Genomic DNA, 15421 nt, shown 5'->3' with positions numbered 1-15421 from the left:
CCGCTGGCGATCGTATGGGCGGGTCCACCGCTTCTGGAGCTCTGGTGTACGCTTTACCAAGTTGTCAACCCAGTTCTTGCCAACAGGCTTTGCGCCGCGCTCTCTTAGCAGTTTATCTGCCATATCTTTCTTGTACGTCTGCCTTTGAGGAGGGTAGGCCACGTGCAGATTCCTCAAGTATACGTAGTACAACTGCCTCCTCTTCTAGCTTTGTAAGGCGCTTCGCATTCGGCTCGCAGTCGCGTTGAGAGCGTGTTCTGTCGCGTCAGCGTTAGATCGTTTGTTCAGGCACTTTGTAGACTTTCTCAGCGCGTCAGATACTTTGAATTTGGTTTCTTGAGATATTAGATATAGCAAGCTGTACATCAGCTTCAGTATAGAGTGTAGGAGCTTGTTGTGGTTGAGACATTACGCGCTGTTGTTGCGCCGGCGTTCTGGCAGCGAGAGTGCGGCGCTCGGTTGGGTGCGGCGCTCGCTTGTGAAACACGTTATACCTCCTTACTTATTGCACCTACTTTAGCTACTTAATGTAGTGTGTTTCTTGCTCTTAAAACTAAGGTACTCCTAACACGTCTAGGACTTAGCACACTAACACGTCTTCTATATTAATAAGGAAGGCTTCCTTCTAACCTTTAGAGACATATTTTTTAACATATTCACGTACAAGAACTATATAAAGGCCTTTAAGGCATTAGGGCTAGTCCCTATTAATGTGCAGGTAGTGCTGAATTAGCTTAAAGTGTAATTTTATACCCCTCTACTAATACCTCTACTAGAAATACTATAGTAATCTAGAACCCTAAGCAATACCTATAAATTTAGGTTATAATTAAAGCTTATAAGCAAGCGCTTTGTACAGTTACTAATATCTGCTTAGGAGGGGTTCTTAAAGCTTGTTAAAGGATCTAAAGAGATGCTGTATAAAAATATGCTTATTAAGGCTTGTGTATAGGAGCTTAAAGAGCAACTAGCAGAGATAATAAAGCGCAAGACTTAGAAAAGAAAGCAGATCTAGCATAGGGGCACAATAGAGTATAGTGAAGCAGCATTGTTAGTAGCTAGAAGCGCAGCTGCAGCTCGTACGGTGTTAAAGAAAGCGCGTGGTAGTAGTAGTCAAGAAAGAGCACAGCCAGGTCAACAGCACTATGGCAACTATAGGAAGACTAGGCACAACGCTCGTACGTGCTAGAAAGATGTAGAAGAAGAGTCTATATCTGATGCAAGTGCGTTGTACGCAGGTTCTGCAGCAAGTAGTAAGTAATTGCTTGTCCTGTACATGGTGTTCACAATGCCAAGAAAAAGTGTCTGGCTCAGTGGTGTGTCTGGCTCAGTGGTGCTTTACGTTAGCAGATAACAGACAACTAATTTCCTTTGTTTAGAACTAGAGCATAGGCTCTCACTATATGTGTTAGAATCTACATGTACTATTCACTTACCTAGAATAACCTATAAATTACTAGAGCAGCCTAACTGCTCTTGTCCTATATAGTCTTAGACTCACACAGGACGTTAAACTAATCAATCAATCAATCAATATGAGCCGGAGCCTGCATCAATCTCATCTGAATTTTACTTGCACTTAGCCCTTAGCGGCCAGCTCCTTTACAGCGTAAGGTACATTAAACATCTAGGCAGCGCGTTGGAGACTTTAGAATTAGCAGGTAGTATAGGCAGAAAGAAAAATTTGAAGCTGGATTCTGCCTTCTCTGTTTGATATCTGCGCGTCTTATTGTTGAGGCATATCGCGTTGATAAGGGGGTAGGCGGTCTTGGTAGGAACTGTCTCACTCGATGCGTTGTCTCACTCAATAGTGGATTACGTTGACAGTCTTGAACAGTACTGTACTGTTTTGCAGAGTTGGAGTTTTGGCAGGGGCTTGGCAGAAGTGCTTCATATGCTTAGGTGGTCCACATGTGTACAAAGTACGTTAATATAATATTTTACATATTCAAAGTGGTGAAGGTGAATAGAAAACAGTAGTGACAGCTAAACTTCTCCGATCAACACCAAATTCTGGCGTAGTACTGCTGTACTACGGTTCAACCCACAGCTACTTCCTGCTACGGCTGCGGTTCACTCTAATTACTGTTACTTCCTGTGGCATTCTGCCGTATACCGCAACTGTAGGTCTCCGTACTACGTCCATTTGGACACGCTGGGCTATGAAAAGGACGCCGCAGGCTTCCAAGCCTATATGCTACATCCCAAGATACTTGTATCTGCTCCAGAGCTGTTCGCCAACAAGATGCTGTTTGAAAAGAAAGGCTCTCCCGGTGCAAAACATCTACAAGGATCCAGAGTGTGACAATCATATAAACATAAGTGCATCGTCCACCAGCGACCAGCCCAGATGGCGCTGAGGCTCCTCGCGAGACCCATGCTGGTACTGGATACCGTCACTCCATTCAAGCTCGGTCATGTTCTCAAATACGTGCCATGACGAACATTATCTCTACAATATCCTGATGTCAATAGCAGTTGTCTACCCTCTACTTCGTGTTCGCATCTGCTCTTGTACATCTTTACCGTACTACCGCCTCACGACCTCAAACACCGCAAACCCCCCACCAACCTGCACCCACCTCCCGCAAAGACAGCTGCCCTTCCACCGGCGCCCACCAACTGCCAAAATCTTCCTACCGCTTCCCCAAGGCCACTCCTTCACCACCCTTGTCGCCCAGCTCAGCCCGCACTTTTCATTGAGACAGACATACCCATAGCCTTCGGGACAGGCACCATCTTCAATATTCTGCAGCACGGTCTTCTTTGGCGACGGAAGGATATACGGCGTCTCCTCATCACTCGACTTCTTCGGGTCAGGGAGGCGGACGTGCACCACTAGATCTGAGCGGTGGTGCGGTGTGATGGGGTTTGTGGATGGATGCCAAGTTAGTCCGCAGTCATCACGGGCGCACGCCATGATGCCGAGGGGGTGCAAGTGGCCGGAGAGGTGGTAAATGGAGTTTGTGTGACCGCAGATGCATTTCCAAGTGCCGATCTTGTGGGGAAGCCGCAATGTAGCGAGTGAGATGTGTTTCCGGGCGTTGTCAAGGCGGGTTGGTTTGCCTAGGAAGGAGAAAATAGTGTCGCGCAGCATTGTGTTTGTTTGCGTGCTTGCTTGGAGTGGGTTTAGTATCGTTTCCAGGATGATTGATGGTCAACGACTGCGGCGTGTTGCATATTCAAGAGCAAGTTCGCAAGGCGAGGTAACATTGTTGACGTCTCGCATGCTCAAACACGATGTCGAGGTCTCTGTTGCCAGCTGAGATGTGTCGTCATGTTTTGCACTGTTCGAAGTCACAAGCGGGCAACATTGTGCAAAATGATCGAATTATCAAGAGCGTTTCTTTCACTGTGCACGTGTGCGTTCTGGTCGAGTGAGACGGAGTGATGAACCTTGGAAGTTGGTCTCCTTGTCCCTTTGTCTTCAGCTCAACTCTATGATATGTCTGAAATCTGGCGTAGGCACGTGCAGCTGTATACAATGTGCTGTTTCAGATGGGTCTGAGACAGCCTCAGATCACCTCGTAGTAGGTGAACTCGGGCACTAGCAACCCCAAGAGCAAGGAGTCTCGCTGACCGAAGTATACCGGCGCTCATAAATGTAGATAGACAAGTGGAATGTTGTCAGCGCTCGTTATGCACCGCTAAAATGCAAAGCGTACCCGGCTGCAGATAAAACCCTTCATGATGAGTCTGTCGCAAATCAGATATCACCACGTCAACTCCTTCTCAGGTCTTTTGGCTATATCAGGCGGTACACAGCTCCAAGAACACACCTTGACTTTGAAGGGATAGAAAACCGTGAAGCTTGTGCTCCAGAACTCAATCCACTCGGCCCTTGCCACGATGTAGTCATTCTTGCAAACGCGACACTGGTGAAAGTAGCCAAAGCCTGTGTCGGAATCGTTTTGCTTCGCTCGCCTGAAAATTACAGACGCATCGAGAGGTATGGGTTCACTGGGTTCACCTAGCCTAACTCTCGTCTCTTCGACCGTGATGTTCTTGAGGGCAGTGTAGACGGACATCGTGAGAAGGGACGGTATCCTTGACCCTACGGGTGGTGTGAATATGGGGGTTGAAGGGACACCGTATGCACCCCCGTCAGTTTCGACGATGACCGGGTAGTCATTCGTGCTCGGTGAAGGCTGAGCCGGTGAGCCTTTGATGAGCTGGCCAGTCTGATCGAAATACGAGACCAGTGTTCTACCAATGTATCTTGACGCGGGCGAGTCTGCCACGATACGAGCCGCAGGGTGATGTGCGAAAACGCGCTCGTCAGCACTTCTCCCACCTGTTGTGTATTTCGAGTCTACCGCGGCGAGAAAACTCTCCATCGACTCGATGTATCGTATGTGCCAGACCAGGGCCTCAGGATCTGGACAAGACTGTAACCGTGGGTAGATGTCCCTTCTGGATGACGTGAACGTCACGCGCTCATCAAGCTTTCGGTACCGATTCCGAGATACGCGTTCTAGCATGGGGTTGCCGAGAGTCGTGAGATGCTCCAGTTTGCCATGCGGTGCCAGCATCTCAAGGATCTCAAAGGGTAGATGTTGGAGCTTGTTGAGAGACACGTCGAGTTCCTGAAGATTACGTAGCTGACCGATTTGCGGAGGCAATTCTTCTATCCGGTTGCTTCTGAGCTTGAGGGATGTGAGATACTGCAGATTAAACAAGGATGGTGTCATCCGTCCTAAGATATTCTGGCTGAGGTTGATGTAGAGCTCAGGTACCATGGAACGATACTGGCCCTCTGCAGGCAGATCATTGCCCGGATCTGGGAGGTTCTTAATCACACTGTTCAGATCACTTATTTGCTTAATGTCAAGATCTCTCAGGTCCAGTCCCGAGAAGTCGTAGTCCTGACAATTCCTGTCTAATCCGACTCGAAGGATAGAGTAGAAAGTGCCTTTGGCTATGCTTGTTGGCTCTGGCTCATCTTCTACAATAGCCTCGGTAAATGGAAACGGCGACTTGTGCTCGGGCAGGGGATCCGCAGAGCAATCGCTATTGTCGCTCATCATGTAGACACCTGAGTCATAGCTGCGTGATATCTTTGTCTTCTTAGGCTCGGGTGTGACCTGTGATGCGTCGCCGCGATCGGTCTCGTACCAAGCACCTTTGCGCTTGTTTTTGAATATGCGCGGCGATTCGTAGTTTGTGATATCAAGCGTTTCTCCAGAGTCGTCACTGGAGAACAACGGAGGCGGCGAACTTGACTTGGGCGAAAATGCGCCATATTGTTGCGGTTCGAAAAACGGCGAGCTCGGAAGGTCGGTCGCGATCGCGTGCGGCGGCGATGACGGCGGCACCGCGTCGCTGTCCATGGTGCAGGTTGGACGCCCTCGAATTTTCAGCGAAGGTGTTGTTTGGTCACGCGGCCGCGACTGTCGACTTGAGGAAGTCGCGCTTCCTTGAATCGGAGGCTGGCGGAAAGTGCGATGGACGCGTCGTGGAGCTTGACGCGACCCCGCTAGCTCCAAACCTCGGCAGGGTCTGAAATGACGGCATCATCCGCGCGCCGTGATAAGGCTCTCCCACGTGCATTTCACCACTCTGGTGTGTTGCACACAACAAAGGTCTTTGTGTTCAGAATCTGACATATATGTAATTAGCGCAAGAACTGGGACGTGCCGTAATAGCATATGGTGGAGCTTCGAGCACACATGCGGCACCGCGAATCTTCACAGTCCGGCACCCATTTAGTGAGTGGGGACTTCATTGCACTCAGCTTCACATGGCCCACACCACTCCTCATCAACATCGGAGCTGGCGGGAACGTGCTACCAATATGGAACTACAATCGAAAATTGACAGCATCTTGACCATCATGCTGCTTTTGATAGCACTTACCCCGAGATAGCTGAGTTGTTAGCTTGGCGGTGCGTACGATGCGAATGAGCGGTTTCGAGCGCTTTGTTCCTACGAACCGTGAGAACACTCCCAGCAAATATAAATTTAGGTCTCTCAGCTCTTCCATAAGACCCTCTCCAGCCTCTTCTATCTACCTGGCCTTTACTTTCCTTGTCACTTTCGCATACAGTCAGCAGACACTTCGTGCCCAGATCCGTTTTTACCACGCAATTCTGTCATTACAGTGACTACGGGCTGAATGCTTCAGTCTTTCTCAATTTGGCCGTCAGCTCTGGTGGTACATGTGGAACTAAACGAAAAGATACGCACATCAATGCGGCAGCTTCCACGACGGGCCACGACAATAGTGTATTCTGCACTTTACAGCGACAGGTGGAAGCAGAGTTGCCTCCGCGTAATCGCCATTCCCTGAAATGCAACATCACCAGCAAGACCAGCCCAACAAGTCACTCCACGCGCATTCAGATCCAGCCACGCTTAGTCGAGACTCGGTTGCTGCAAGGCTGACGCCCTGAAAAGTCAAGTTATACGATCTTCGATTGGGGCGCTAATGTCTAATCTTGGTAACACGCACCTGCATGGCCCTACCTTATGCAGTTAAATCTACAACCATCATGCTGCTCGAAGTCTTCTGACTTGGATACGAGCTGATTTACGTCAAGTCAACCTGCGACTCCAACATCGGAACCGTCATAGACTCACCGCCAGCATGTGTCAGGTCGATCTTCAAGGCCCATGAAGGTTTCCCAGCAGCGCAAGCGCGACATGCTATATGCTGCGCGCGCGAGATCAGCGGCTACTGCAAGCCGGAGAAGGCGGCTGACAGCGGCAGAGTTGTGCAGCTCCTCCCGCCTGGCATCCCTTTGTGAGGCCTGATTGCGCGCATCAGTAAGTCAATCAGATTGCACTTGCAGTGCGATTCGAATACGGTGGTGCAGGAGCAAGTCAGCAATACGAAGAGACAGGCCAACACTTTCAGGCGAGAACGGGACGGTACGAGCGCCACTGGGTAGTCGCGAGGCGCACCACTGCACATGACGTGGCAACGGCTTGGGTAATCTCAGATCACGGTTCTGTGTCACTCAACAAGCCTTCGCGAGGTTGGCAGCTAGGCATGAGCTAACTGACTGGCACGATTTTGTTCCTGCAGCTTGCACAGTCCTTTGTGTCCGGTGAACATCGAACATTTTTTTTTCACGCTGGGCTGGACATGGCGTAGTTTTAGCAAGGTCCCGTCACCTTTTACATCCGCAAGAGGCTGCATTCGACGGTGGCGGACCCAAAGGTAGAGCAGCAACGGCAATCGCGACGTGGAGAAGACCCTCTCGATGTCACGGACCCGTAGCGAAGAGTCTTCGCAGCCGGAGTCCGTGGCTTCGAGAACGCCCAGGCTTCATCAACAGTGCCCAGGCCAAGAAGAACAAAGAACGAATTATGCATGCCGCGCGAAAGCTTTGCAGACACCGTCACTGAACAGCGTGCACCACAAAGCTTCTGATCGCGCTGGAGTTGGCGGATGCGACGTTCCTTCGGCTATTCTATTCTCGTAAACGGCGACCCAGACCCTTGTGCCAATCAGCACATCCGGTAGCCGGCATAACCTCACAGTGACCAGCTTGGGAGAGGGCCCTAAGCACGCCTCGCGCGCTCGAGGCGTGGTCCCAATAACCTGGCGCTCGTGAAGCTGCTCAGCCTTACCATACGCGGTGGTGGCGGTCGTTCGGAGATGAGATTTCCCAATGCCAACACTAAGCCGGCTGGATGATTCGCTCTCGCCCCTTACTATTCTGGCTGGCGTCTTTTGGTAAGCCGCCATCTTCCCTCTTGCGGCCTTGCATTTCCCACTCCCTGCTGCTTGGCAGAGACTGACGCGAACTGGCGGATCGAGGAGATACTCATGGCGGGCCCCAAACGCAAAGAATATAGGGAGGGGTCTGTCTCTCCGCAAACGTTTCCGTAGCATCCGCTCTACGTCTCTCGTTTGTTCAATTGGAACATTCCATCATCTTTTAGTATTATATTTTAATCTAATTCCTACACTCGCTCACCATCATGCATCTGTCGTTTACCACAGCCGTTTTGGCTGTTGCCGGATCAGCGTATGCGCTTCCCCAAAACCCTGCTCCCGCGAAGGGTACCTCTCTGCCCTCGAACGTCGCTCTACCTCCAGCCCTCCCCCTCGACGACTTCAAGACACCCAAGTTCGCTCGTCCGCTTTCGCTTGAAGAAGCTCTCTCAGGAGTCAACGCCACGGTCACCACCATCGTCGAGAACATTCAGGATGCTAAGAACAAGCTCCCTGAGCTCGTCATCCCCGACACGCCCTCGTCGAAGATTATCACCGACCTCCTTCCCAACATCATTCCTTCCATTCTTCCCAGGAACCCCGCTGAGCTGGACGAGGAGCTAGAGAAGTTCGAGAAGAGGCAGAGCACCTGCTCCAACCCCCGTATTCGCCAAGAATGGGACTCTTACTCCAACTCTGACCGTCAGGCCTACGTTGATGCCATCAAGTGCTTGCAGAGCCGCCCGGCATCTGGCCAGTTCCGTCAGTCGCAGAGCAGATACGAGGACCTCGTCGCTCTCCACCAGACCCTGACCCCTAACGTCCATGGTAACGCCAAGTTCCTCCTCTGGCACAGGTACTACCTCTGGACCTTCGAGCAGATGCTCCGCTCAGACTGCGGTTTCAACCGTGAGCTCCCCTGGTTTGATGAGACCAGGTACGCTGGCCGCTTCGGCGCCTCGTCCATTTTCAGCAGCCAGTGGTTCGGCAGCGTCAACATTGGCGGCCAGTGCGTGACCAACGGCCAGTTTGCTGGTCTTGCCATTAACATCGGTCCGGGCTCTGGCAATACTCGCCACTGCTTGGCCCGTAATGGCGACGACTCCCGCACCGCCAACACCGGCAGCGCCATTGTCGACGCCTGCAACTCCCGCTCTACCTATCCCGACATGGCCTCCTGCGCTGAGGGTGGTGCCCACGCCTGGGGCCACAACGGTATTGGCTCCGTCATGCAGGACACCTACGCGTCGCCCGCCGACCCCATCTTCTTCCTGCACCACGCCTTTATCGACCGCAACTTCCGCATCTGGCAGAACAATGGCGGCGACGCCCGCGTCACCCAGATCTCCGGCACCGACTCGCAGGGCTCCCAGCTCCGCTTGGACACAACCGTCAACGTCTACGACTTCCGCCCCACTGTCCGCATCCGCGATATTCTTAACACCCGGAGCTCGACCCTGTGCTACAGATACAACTACTAAGCTAATGGCTAATGCGCAGTTTCCTATTGTCTGATACCATAGTCTTGATCTGAAAATGGACTGGGAGGGGAGATTTGCATTGCATGGCATCCGCATCTTGTAATTGGACACTACCTACGGGCTTCCTCTTTTCTTTTGTAGATATCGATACGACCGAAACAAGCAATACAGCTTCTTATTAGACCACAGCATACTCATCACTATCTGCACATTCCACGTACTTTGTGAATTGTACTGGCAAGCTTGACGTCTAGACCCGGGGTATCACGTCCGATACTGACCCCGATGATCTTCACGACACTGAGTGCAGCACAAGCCGCTTGGTGTCCCGTCCTGATAGCTACAGCTTCTTTACATGGGCAGCCTCTCCAAGGCTTAACAATAGGTACTGTTCGGCCCGAGAACATGCCGAGCATGGATTCGTGGAATTGCCAAGGCGGGTATACGTATGCATTGCACGCATCGAATAATAAAATGTACCCTCGGCAACCGAGGACAATTGCAGCTCTTGCACCCAGACCATGGCTTCAATCCTGACACATTAAAAGCTTCACATTCCATTTGCAATGATATATTCCATCTTTAAACCTATGTACGATTCCCCCCTGCTCACGCTCGGACTCGCAGCCGTCATTCCGTCCTCTCCCTCTGCAGTTCAACATCTCCTTACTCTTGTCTCCAGTCCATCCTTTCCATAAGCTGACCCATGTTATACGTGCTCACCTCGTGAGCTGGCATCTCCACCGTATCCAGCACGCTTTTCGCGCACACACCGTCATCGCCAGTTTCCCGCCCACGGGCGTGCTCTGACCCACCTAGTAGCTCGGCTCTCGCTCTGCACGCCAATTCCCCATTTCCACAGCCATATACCGGCGCGTTGTCTTTTCGGTCCTCCACAGTACACAAGTTTTCGCAAGACTATTCAGTCTCGACCATGGCAGATCTGTGAAGCACTGGCGCCACCGTAGCTTCATGCTCCCTTCGTGTCATCGAAGGTCTCGTAGTTCTCATAGAGGTTGTTTGATTTGCACACACAAGCTCGTTGAAGCGGCAATCTTCAGTCGCGAGATCGAGCAAGTGTATGAAAAGAGTCAGGACATTCGTAGTGCTCTCCCATTAAATTTCCGAGCTCTGAGCCGGTGCGCAGCTCTCGGGGCGAAGCGACAGCCTTCAACTGTGCGCCCTGCCGAGGCGAGACGAGGTTATTCGCATGCAAAGGATGCTGCGGGCGTGAAGAAAAGAAACTCTGAATTTGTGGGATAATGTAATTCGCTAAATAGATCGGTCGACGTAACAAAAGCAGGGTCAGTGCAGAAGGATCGATCACAGCCCCGATAGCCTTCTGATACCGATGTTGGTGAGCAACGTGCCTTCCAACCCTACACCGGTACCCTCCAGCGGCTCGCCCTTGCTCATCGCGAGCTCGGTGAAAACCTTGCCCATGGGCTGTGTCGGTGTCATCATGCTCTTGTAAATGAGATTCATCGGTCGAACCAACGCGGCTTTCCAGGCTGGCTGGAACGGCATGAAAGGGTGGATTTCTGGGTGCGCAGTCCAGTCAACACCACCCGGCCGTACACTGAAAGCCTTGAAATTCGCGTTTTGTTTGCGGACATTTAGCAGCGCCGTCTCAGTCTGGCCTTTGACACGTCCGAAGATGGGTGTGAACATGCCTGGCGTTTGTGTAGCGCCCTCGCCCGAGACATAGACAAATGTGAAGGGCGAGTCAGGATGTAAGGTCCTGAAGGCGTGCGCGGCGGCGAGGGTGTAATCGTGCGTGATCTTGACGTATTTTCTGTGACTTCGTTAGCTGGCGAGCTGCTCGTATGGTATTGAGAGTTTGGCGTACTCTTTGTCAACATCGTTCTGTGACACGCCCAGCGCCCACACACAACCTTGAGCATCTTTTAGTTCATCAAGCAGCGTTTTATCGTACGTCTTGAAATCTTTATGGACGATGACTTTGGCCTTCTCGTGGCCCTCGGCCATCTTCACTGGCCGCCTGCTAAGGATCGAAATTCGGCTGATGCTCTCCTGCGCTAGCATGCTGTCGAGGACCGCTGCACCAACAAGGCCAGTCGCGCCAGTGAGGATGAGATGCATTGCTGCGATGGTGCGTTGGAGTTCCGTGGGTCGAGTGTGGAGGTTGTTGTGTCTTCTGCTGCCTGTAATCAGTGTGATGGTCAGCACTACAGCTGTGATGCCCTTGGAGTTGAACGGGTCTTTTATCAGCAGGGAGTTACGACAGGCAGCTTTCTACGTCCGTTTGTCTATAACTCTAAGACCGCATTTAGTGCGACAGATCGAAATGCGCGTGTCAGGCGCATTTGCAACGCGTGTGCGGTGGGGATAAGAGGCTCTTATGCCCGTGGCTAGAAAACGGCCGTGCTGTCGTCCGGGCACCTTGCGTCACTGACTAACCGTCACTAACGCCGGAGGGGAAAACCACCCCAGACGTCAAACGTGAAGCTTCGAACATCAAATCTCGTGACCCATAATCTTGCAAAAATCTGGCCCCTAAGAGCTCATTGCGATAGCTGCTGACATGGGTAGAACAGGCTTCCAGGTACCCCCGCGTGGGCCGGGAGACCCGGATCCTTGTCAAACTACGTAGCGCACCAGGAGCGCGATCTGCTAATTTCCAAACAACACATCTGCATCGGTGGGCAGATTTTGTTTACCTCAACGTTACATCCATTATTTACTTGACCTGGCGTTTGGGTTCTCCGACTCTCCGGCTGTCCATTCGTTACCCATTCTTTGAATTCCTGCATTCGTCTCAAGTCACACCAGCGCTATGGCACAAGCGGAAGCCACGGCAGATCTCAACATCGTGACACGGATCTTGCATCATTACACGGAAATAGTTGAACGATATCGTCACCAGCGAAGCTTGGAGTGTCCTGTTGAGCTTCTAGAAGTTGGACATTCGCTGCTACCGGCCATATCTGTCAACCGTCTCTGGGCTGATGCCGCAATAGCCATTCTTTGGAAGCAACACCCTGATCTCTCGGCACTCAAATGGATGCAACATGACCGCCGAAAAGTCTATGCAAGCAAAGTCGAGCAGCTGCAGCTCTCCGACCTACAAGACGAAAACGACAATGAGTATGAGTACCTCAGAGGCCTCGAATGGCCACGGCTGAAGAGCTTGGGTCTGCATATCGATTGGCAGCTCTACCAACACAATATCCGAGAGTTACTGCATGCAGATCTTGAAAGTTTGGCAGTCACTGGTACGCAATCTGGGGGGTCATCCTACGTTGCGCAGGTAACACTGCCAGCGTTGCTCGGCCCCTGCCAGAAGTTGAAGCGCATTACGTTTGGACCTGACACCTTCAGTCCTGAGGATCCGATTCACGCCAGCGTCTTTGCGTACCATCTTGACGCGTTGCCCAAGCTCGAGGATGTCGATGTCTTAATGAGTGGCATTGTCGGCAAAGACCTCTTGTTTGGTCATCTCAGCAAACGTCACGGCTTGAGATCCCTGGCCATCGATCTCGATCCTGGGTTGCGGACCTTACCTTTGTTCTCTGGTCTGACTGCGCTGCACAAACCATTCATGAGCCTCGAGCGTCTGCAAATCGTATGCGATCCAGAAATTGCGCTCGCTCTTCCCGCCCATCTGTTCACTCTGAAAGAGTTGCGACTTGCTATCGAACGCCAGTCGAGCGAAGAACTCCGCCTTTCCGACCTCACCATCTTGGACGATGTTGTGACCTCGCTACTCGTGTGTCCCAATCTGGAGTTATTGGAAGTCAATGTTGGCAACCTTGCAGCGGGCTTTCCAACGGCACAGCTGAATCTGCCGGTAGGTGGTGCGGTTTTGGTCAAACTAGCTGCCTGCTGTCCGCGACTTCGCAACATCGACCTTGCGGGCCTTGATCCTTCTTCCATCGATGGCTCGGGCATATCCAGTATGCACTTTGAAGACTTTTGCAAAGGACTGCCAAATCTTGAAGAGCTAAGCTTGAAGTTACACCCCACTACGGCCACAATACTGCAAACAACTGCGCTACCAAGCCTGGCAAGACACTGTCCAAGGCTCGAAGTGTTGCGCATGGGCATTCCTCTCCAACTTTTAAACTTGCCCCTGTATGGTGGAGTATCCCAGCCAGCTCCCCACGATATTATCACACCTGCTCAGACCAAGTTCGACCAGAGATCAGACTCCCCTCAAGCAATGACGAGTACTACGAAGCTCGTCACAGCCATTGATACACCTTCAGCAAGCCCGTCTACCTCCTCTTCCCCGTTGTTCCCTAATATGTTAGCACTTTCTTTCGCCCGCCCCGAAACAATCCTCAGCAAAGGCAACAACGTTTGTCTCTCTGCGGAAGATGACCTGATCCACGCTTGGTCACAAACCCTCTTCACACATTTTCCTCTTCTCGAACAATTAGAAGCATGGGGAGACTTTACCGGCCGCGACAACCGCTCCATGTCATATATCCTGCCCATGGAGGACATTCTCGAAGCCACGTGGGAGTTTCTGAGCGGCGTCGAGCAATCGCTCTGGCAAGATGGAGATGATGGGGGAGAAGCAGACGTGTTCAGTCCGGCCTCGTTCGAGCAGGATGCGCATGCATTGAGTCCTGGTGTGCTCAGCCCGGGCCCGTTCGAGAGATTGGTGGTGAGCGATTGGGAGATGGCAAGTCAGATGGAAGAATTCCGGGCGCAGTGAGGGTGACACGAGAGATCGCGAAGCAAGATCGTCAAAGCAGAGAGCGGCCTAGCGGGTGTCAGCATTTTCGTCGAGCCCAGAGATGATTCACTGGGGAGCCCGGAGGCTGAAAGTACTTACGATAACGGTGACAGTCTACCTTCGCCAGTTGTATGTCCTCCAGTACCACCGCGCACAAAGTCACGCAATCCTTGGCTCACTCTGACGTGTACAGTGCGCCGCCAGCCAAGCTCCTCATCTTCAGCATCAGCGTCGTTGGCTTCGAAGTACGGCGCGGAAGGCGCGCTCGCAAGACGGTCAATCTGGGAGGGCGTCGTCTCGGGCCATTCAGTAATGTTGGGTAGGGGAAGAGCGACGAACGGCATGGTCGCATTATATTTTTTTAGAGAAGTAGGATGTAGTGATGATGTAAGTGATTTAGGATCAGAGGAGCGGTGGTCAGAAAGATATGAGGAGCTGCAGTCGACGCACGCTGCAGCCTACCGCGGACTACAGTTGCTAATTCATAGCGAAAGTGATAGCACTGACCCAGCTAGCTCCAAGGCTCGGGTTCACTCAAGGCTCTCCGTGGACTGTAGAGACTGGAGATATTCGAAATGATTTCAGACGCCATGGTTTCTACCAAGTTCCAGCTTGCCGTCTACAATGCTATATGGTAATGACTCAATCTGTCACAATACGCTTTCATCCTGTATAGATTTCCTTTGTCAGCGTCTCGATATAAAACAAGCAAGCATACGCATTTCAACTTTCACGATTTCAGACATCCCATAATTTCAAGTAGCCCAGCAAATCTTTCAATGCAGCAGTAACATTATCTCTTTACTTCCAGTGGTGAAGGTGAGTCCTCGCTTCCATATTTATGCGCACAATATCCATGACAAAGTTACACTCACCTGCACGAAACTTCCTATCCACAGCACATCTTCAATACCAGTCACTTGATCTGCATGATCATTCTATCATATCTTCTCAAACACCTCTCCAGCACGCCATCACGCCCACAATGTCCTGCTCTGCGCCAACTTTCAACTCCGCCTCGTCCTACCTTACCATCGCCCTCCTCAACGCAATCGCTGAGGCAGGCTCCTACCCTCCCGCCTCTTCTTCTGCCTCGTTACCGCGCGCCGAAGATCTCCACGCCCCGCAACCGCGCCACGACTACATCCATCAACAGACTGAGTACCTCCCTGACCCCATCGAGGATATCGTCTTCCGCCTGCTCGCGTGGCCACTATCCTCTGCCTATGGGGTCGAGACCGTCGTCCTCGGGCTGCCCCTGGTGATTCAGTGCTTTGGCGAGCACGCAGACGCCCACATGCAGTATGACGAGCGTGTGCATCGTCTGTGTTTGCGGGCGGTCTCGGATGTGAGATGGAGGGGTGAGCAGCTCGGGCTGCCGAAGACGTATGTGGATTGGCTGTGTGCGGAGGGACAGAAGGGGGCGGTGAACATCTTGAAGGTCGGATATGAGCAGCTTGATGACGGGTTGCGGAGGTGGCAGGAAGTCACGAGGAGGAATATGTAGGCGTCTGACTGTGGGGCTGGGTGTGAAACGAGAGAAAGAGAAATTGTGGGGTCACCAGGTCCGGA

At 52.0% G+C, this 15421-nt stretch overlaps 6 protein-coding genes across 6 annotated transcripts; 3 read left to right on the top strand and 3 right to left on the bottom strand.

The window, feature by feature from the left end:
- Positions 1-2530: 2530 nt before the first annotated feature.
- Positions 2531-3106, bottom strand: M421DRAFT_72713 (uncharacterized protein; the record flags this gene model as incomplete). The annotated part of the gene is made up of 1 exon (XM_033596908.1): positions 2531-3106. A coding segment is annotated over one exon (576 nt), but the record flags the coding sequence as incomplete, so codon positions are not given.
- Positions 3107-3713: 607 nt separating this feature from the next.
- Positions 3714-5330, bottom strand: M421DRAFT_72725 (uncharacterized protein; the record flags this gene model as incomplete). The annotated part of the gene is made up of 1 exon (XM_033596909.1): positions 3714-5330. The coding sequence occupies one exon, from the start codon at positions 5328-5330 to the stop codon at positions 3714-3716; it is 1617 nt and encodes a 538-aa protein (XP_033444662.1).
- A 564-nt stretch (positions 5331-5894) lies between these two features.
- On the top strand, positions 5895-9144 carry M421DRAFT_103865 (Di-copper centre-containing protein; the record flags this gene model as incomplete). Its single annotated transcript, XM_033586949.1, has 2 exons — positions 5895-5916; positions 7952-9144. The coding sequence occupies 2 exons, from the start codon at positions 5895-5897 to the stop codon at positions 9142-9144; spliced, it is 1215 nt and encodes a 404-aa protein (XP_033444661.1).
- A 1323-nt stretch (positions 9145-10467) lies between these two features.
- On the bottom strand, positions 10468-11247 carry M421DRAFT_72664 (uncharacterized protein; the record flags this gene model as incomplete). Its single annotated transcript, XM_033596899.1, has 2 exons — positions 10468-10939; positions 10994-11247. 2 exons carry the CDS (start codon positions 11245-11247, stop codon positions 10468-10470), a joined length of 726 nt encoding a protein of 241 aa, XP_033444660.1.
- Positions 11248-11594: 347 nt separating this feature from the next.
- On the top strand, positions 11595-13994 carry M421DRAFT_281875 (uncharacterized protein). Its single transcript, XM_033588924.1, has one exon. It carries the CDS (start codon positions 11942-11944, stop codon positions 13826-13828), a length of 1887 nt encoding a protein of 628 aa, XP_033444659.1. The 5' UTR covers positions 11595-11941; the 3' UTR covers positions 13829-13994.
- Positions 13995-14662: 668 nt separating this feature from the next.
- M421DRAFT_402716 (uncharacterized protein) lies at positions 14663-15356 on the top strand (the record flags this gene model as incomplete). Its single annotated transcript, XM_033590243.1, has 1 exon — positions 14663-15356. The coding sequence occupies exon 1, from the start codon at positions 14691-14693 to the stop codon at positions 15354-15356; it is 666 nt and encodes a 221-aa protein (XP_033444658.1). The 5' UTR covers positions 14663-14690.
- Positions 15357-15421: the final 65 nt, after the last annotated feature.

Source organism: Didymella exigua (genome assembly GCF_010094145.1).
Source record: "Didymella exigua CBS 183.55 unplaced genomic scaffold M421scaffold_39, whole genome shotgun sequence".
NCBI classification, from domain to species: Eukaryota; Fungi; Ascomycota; class Dothideomycetes; order Pleosporales; family Didymellaceae; genus Didymella; species Didymella exigua.
The sequence above is the reverse complement of the archived record's forward strand: the minus strand, read 5'-3'. Positions and strand labels throughout refer to the sequence as shown.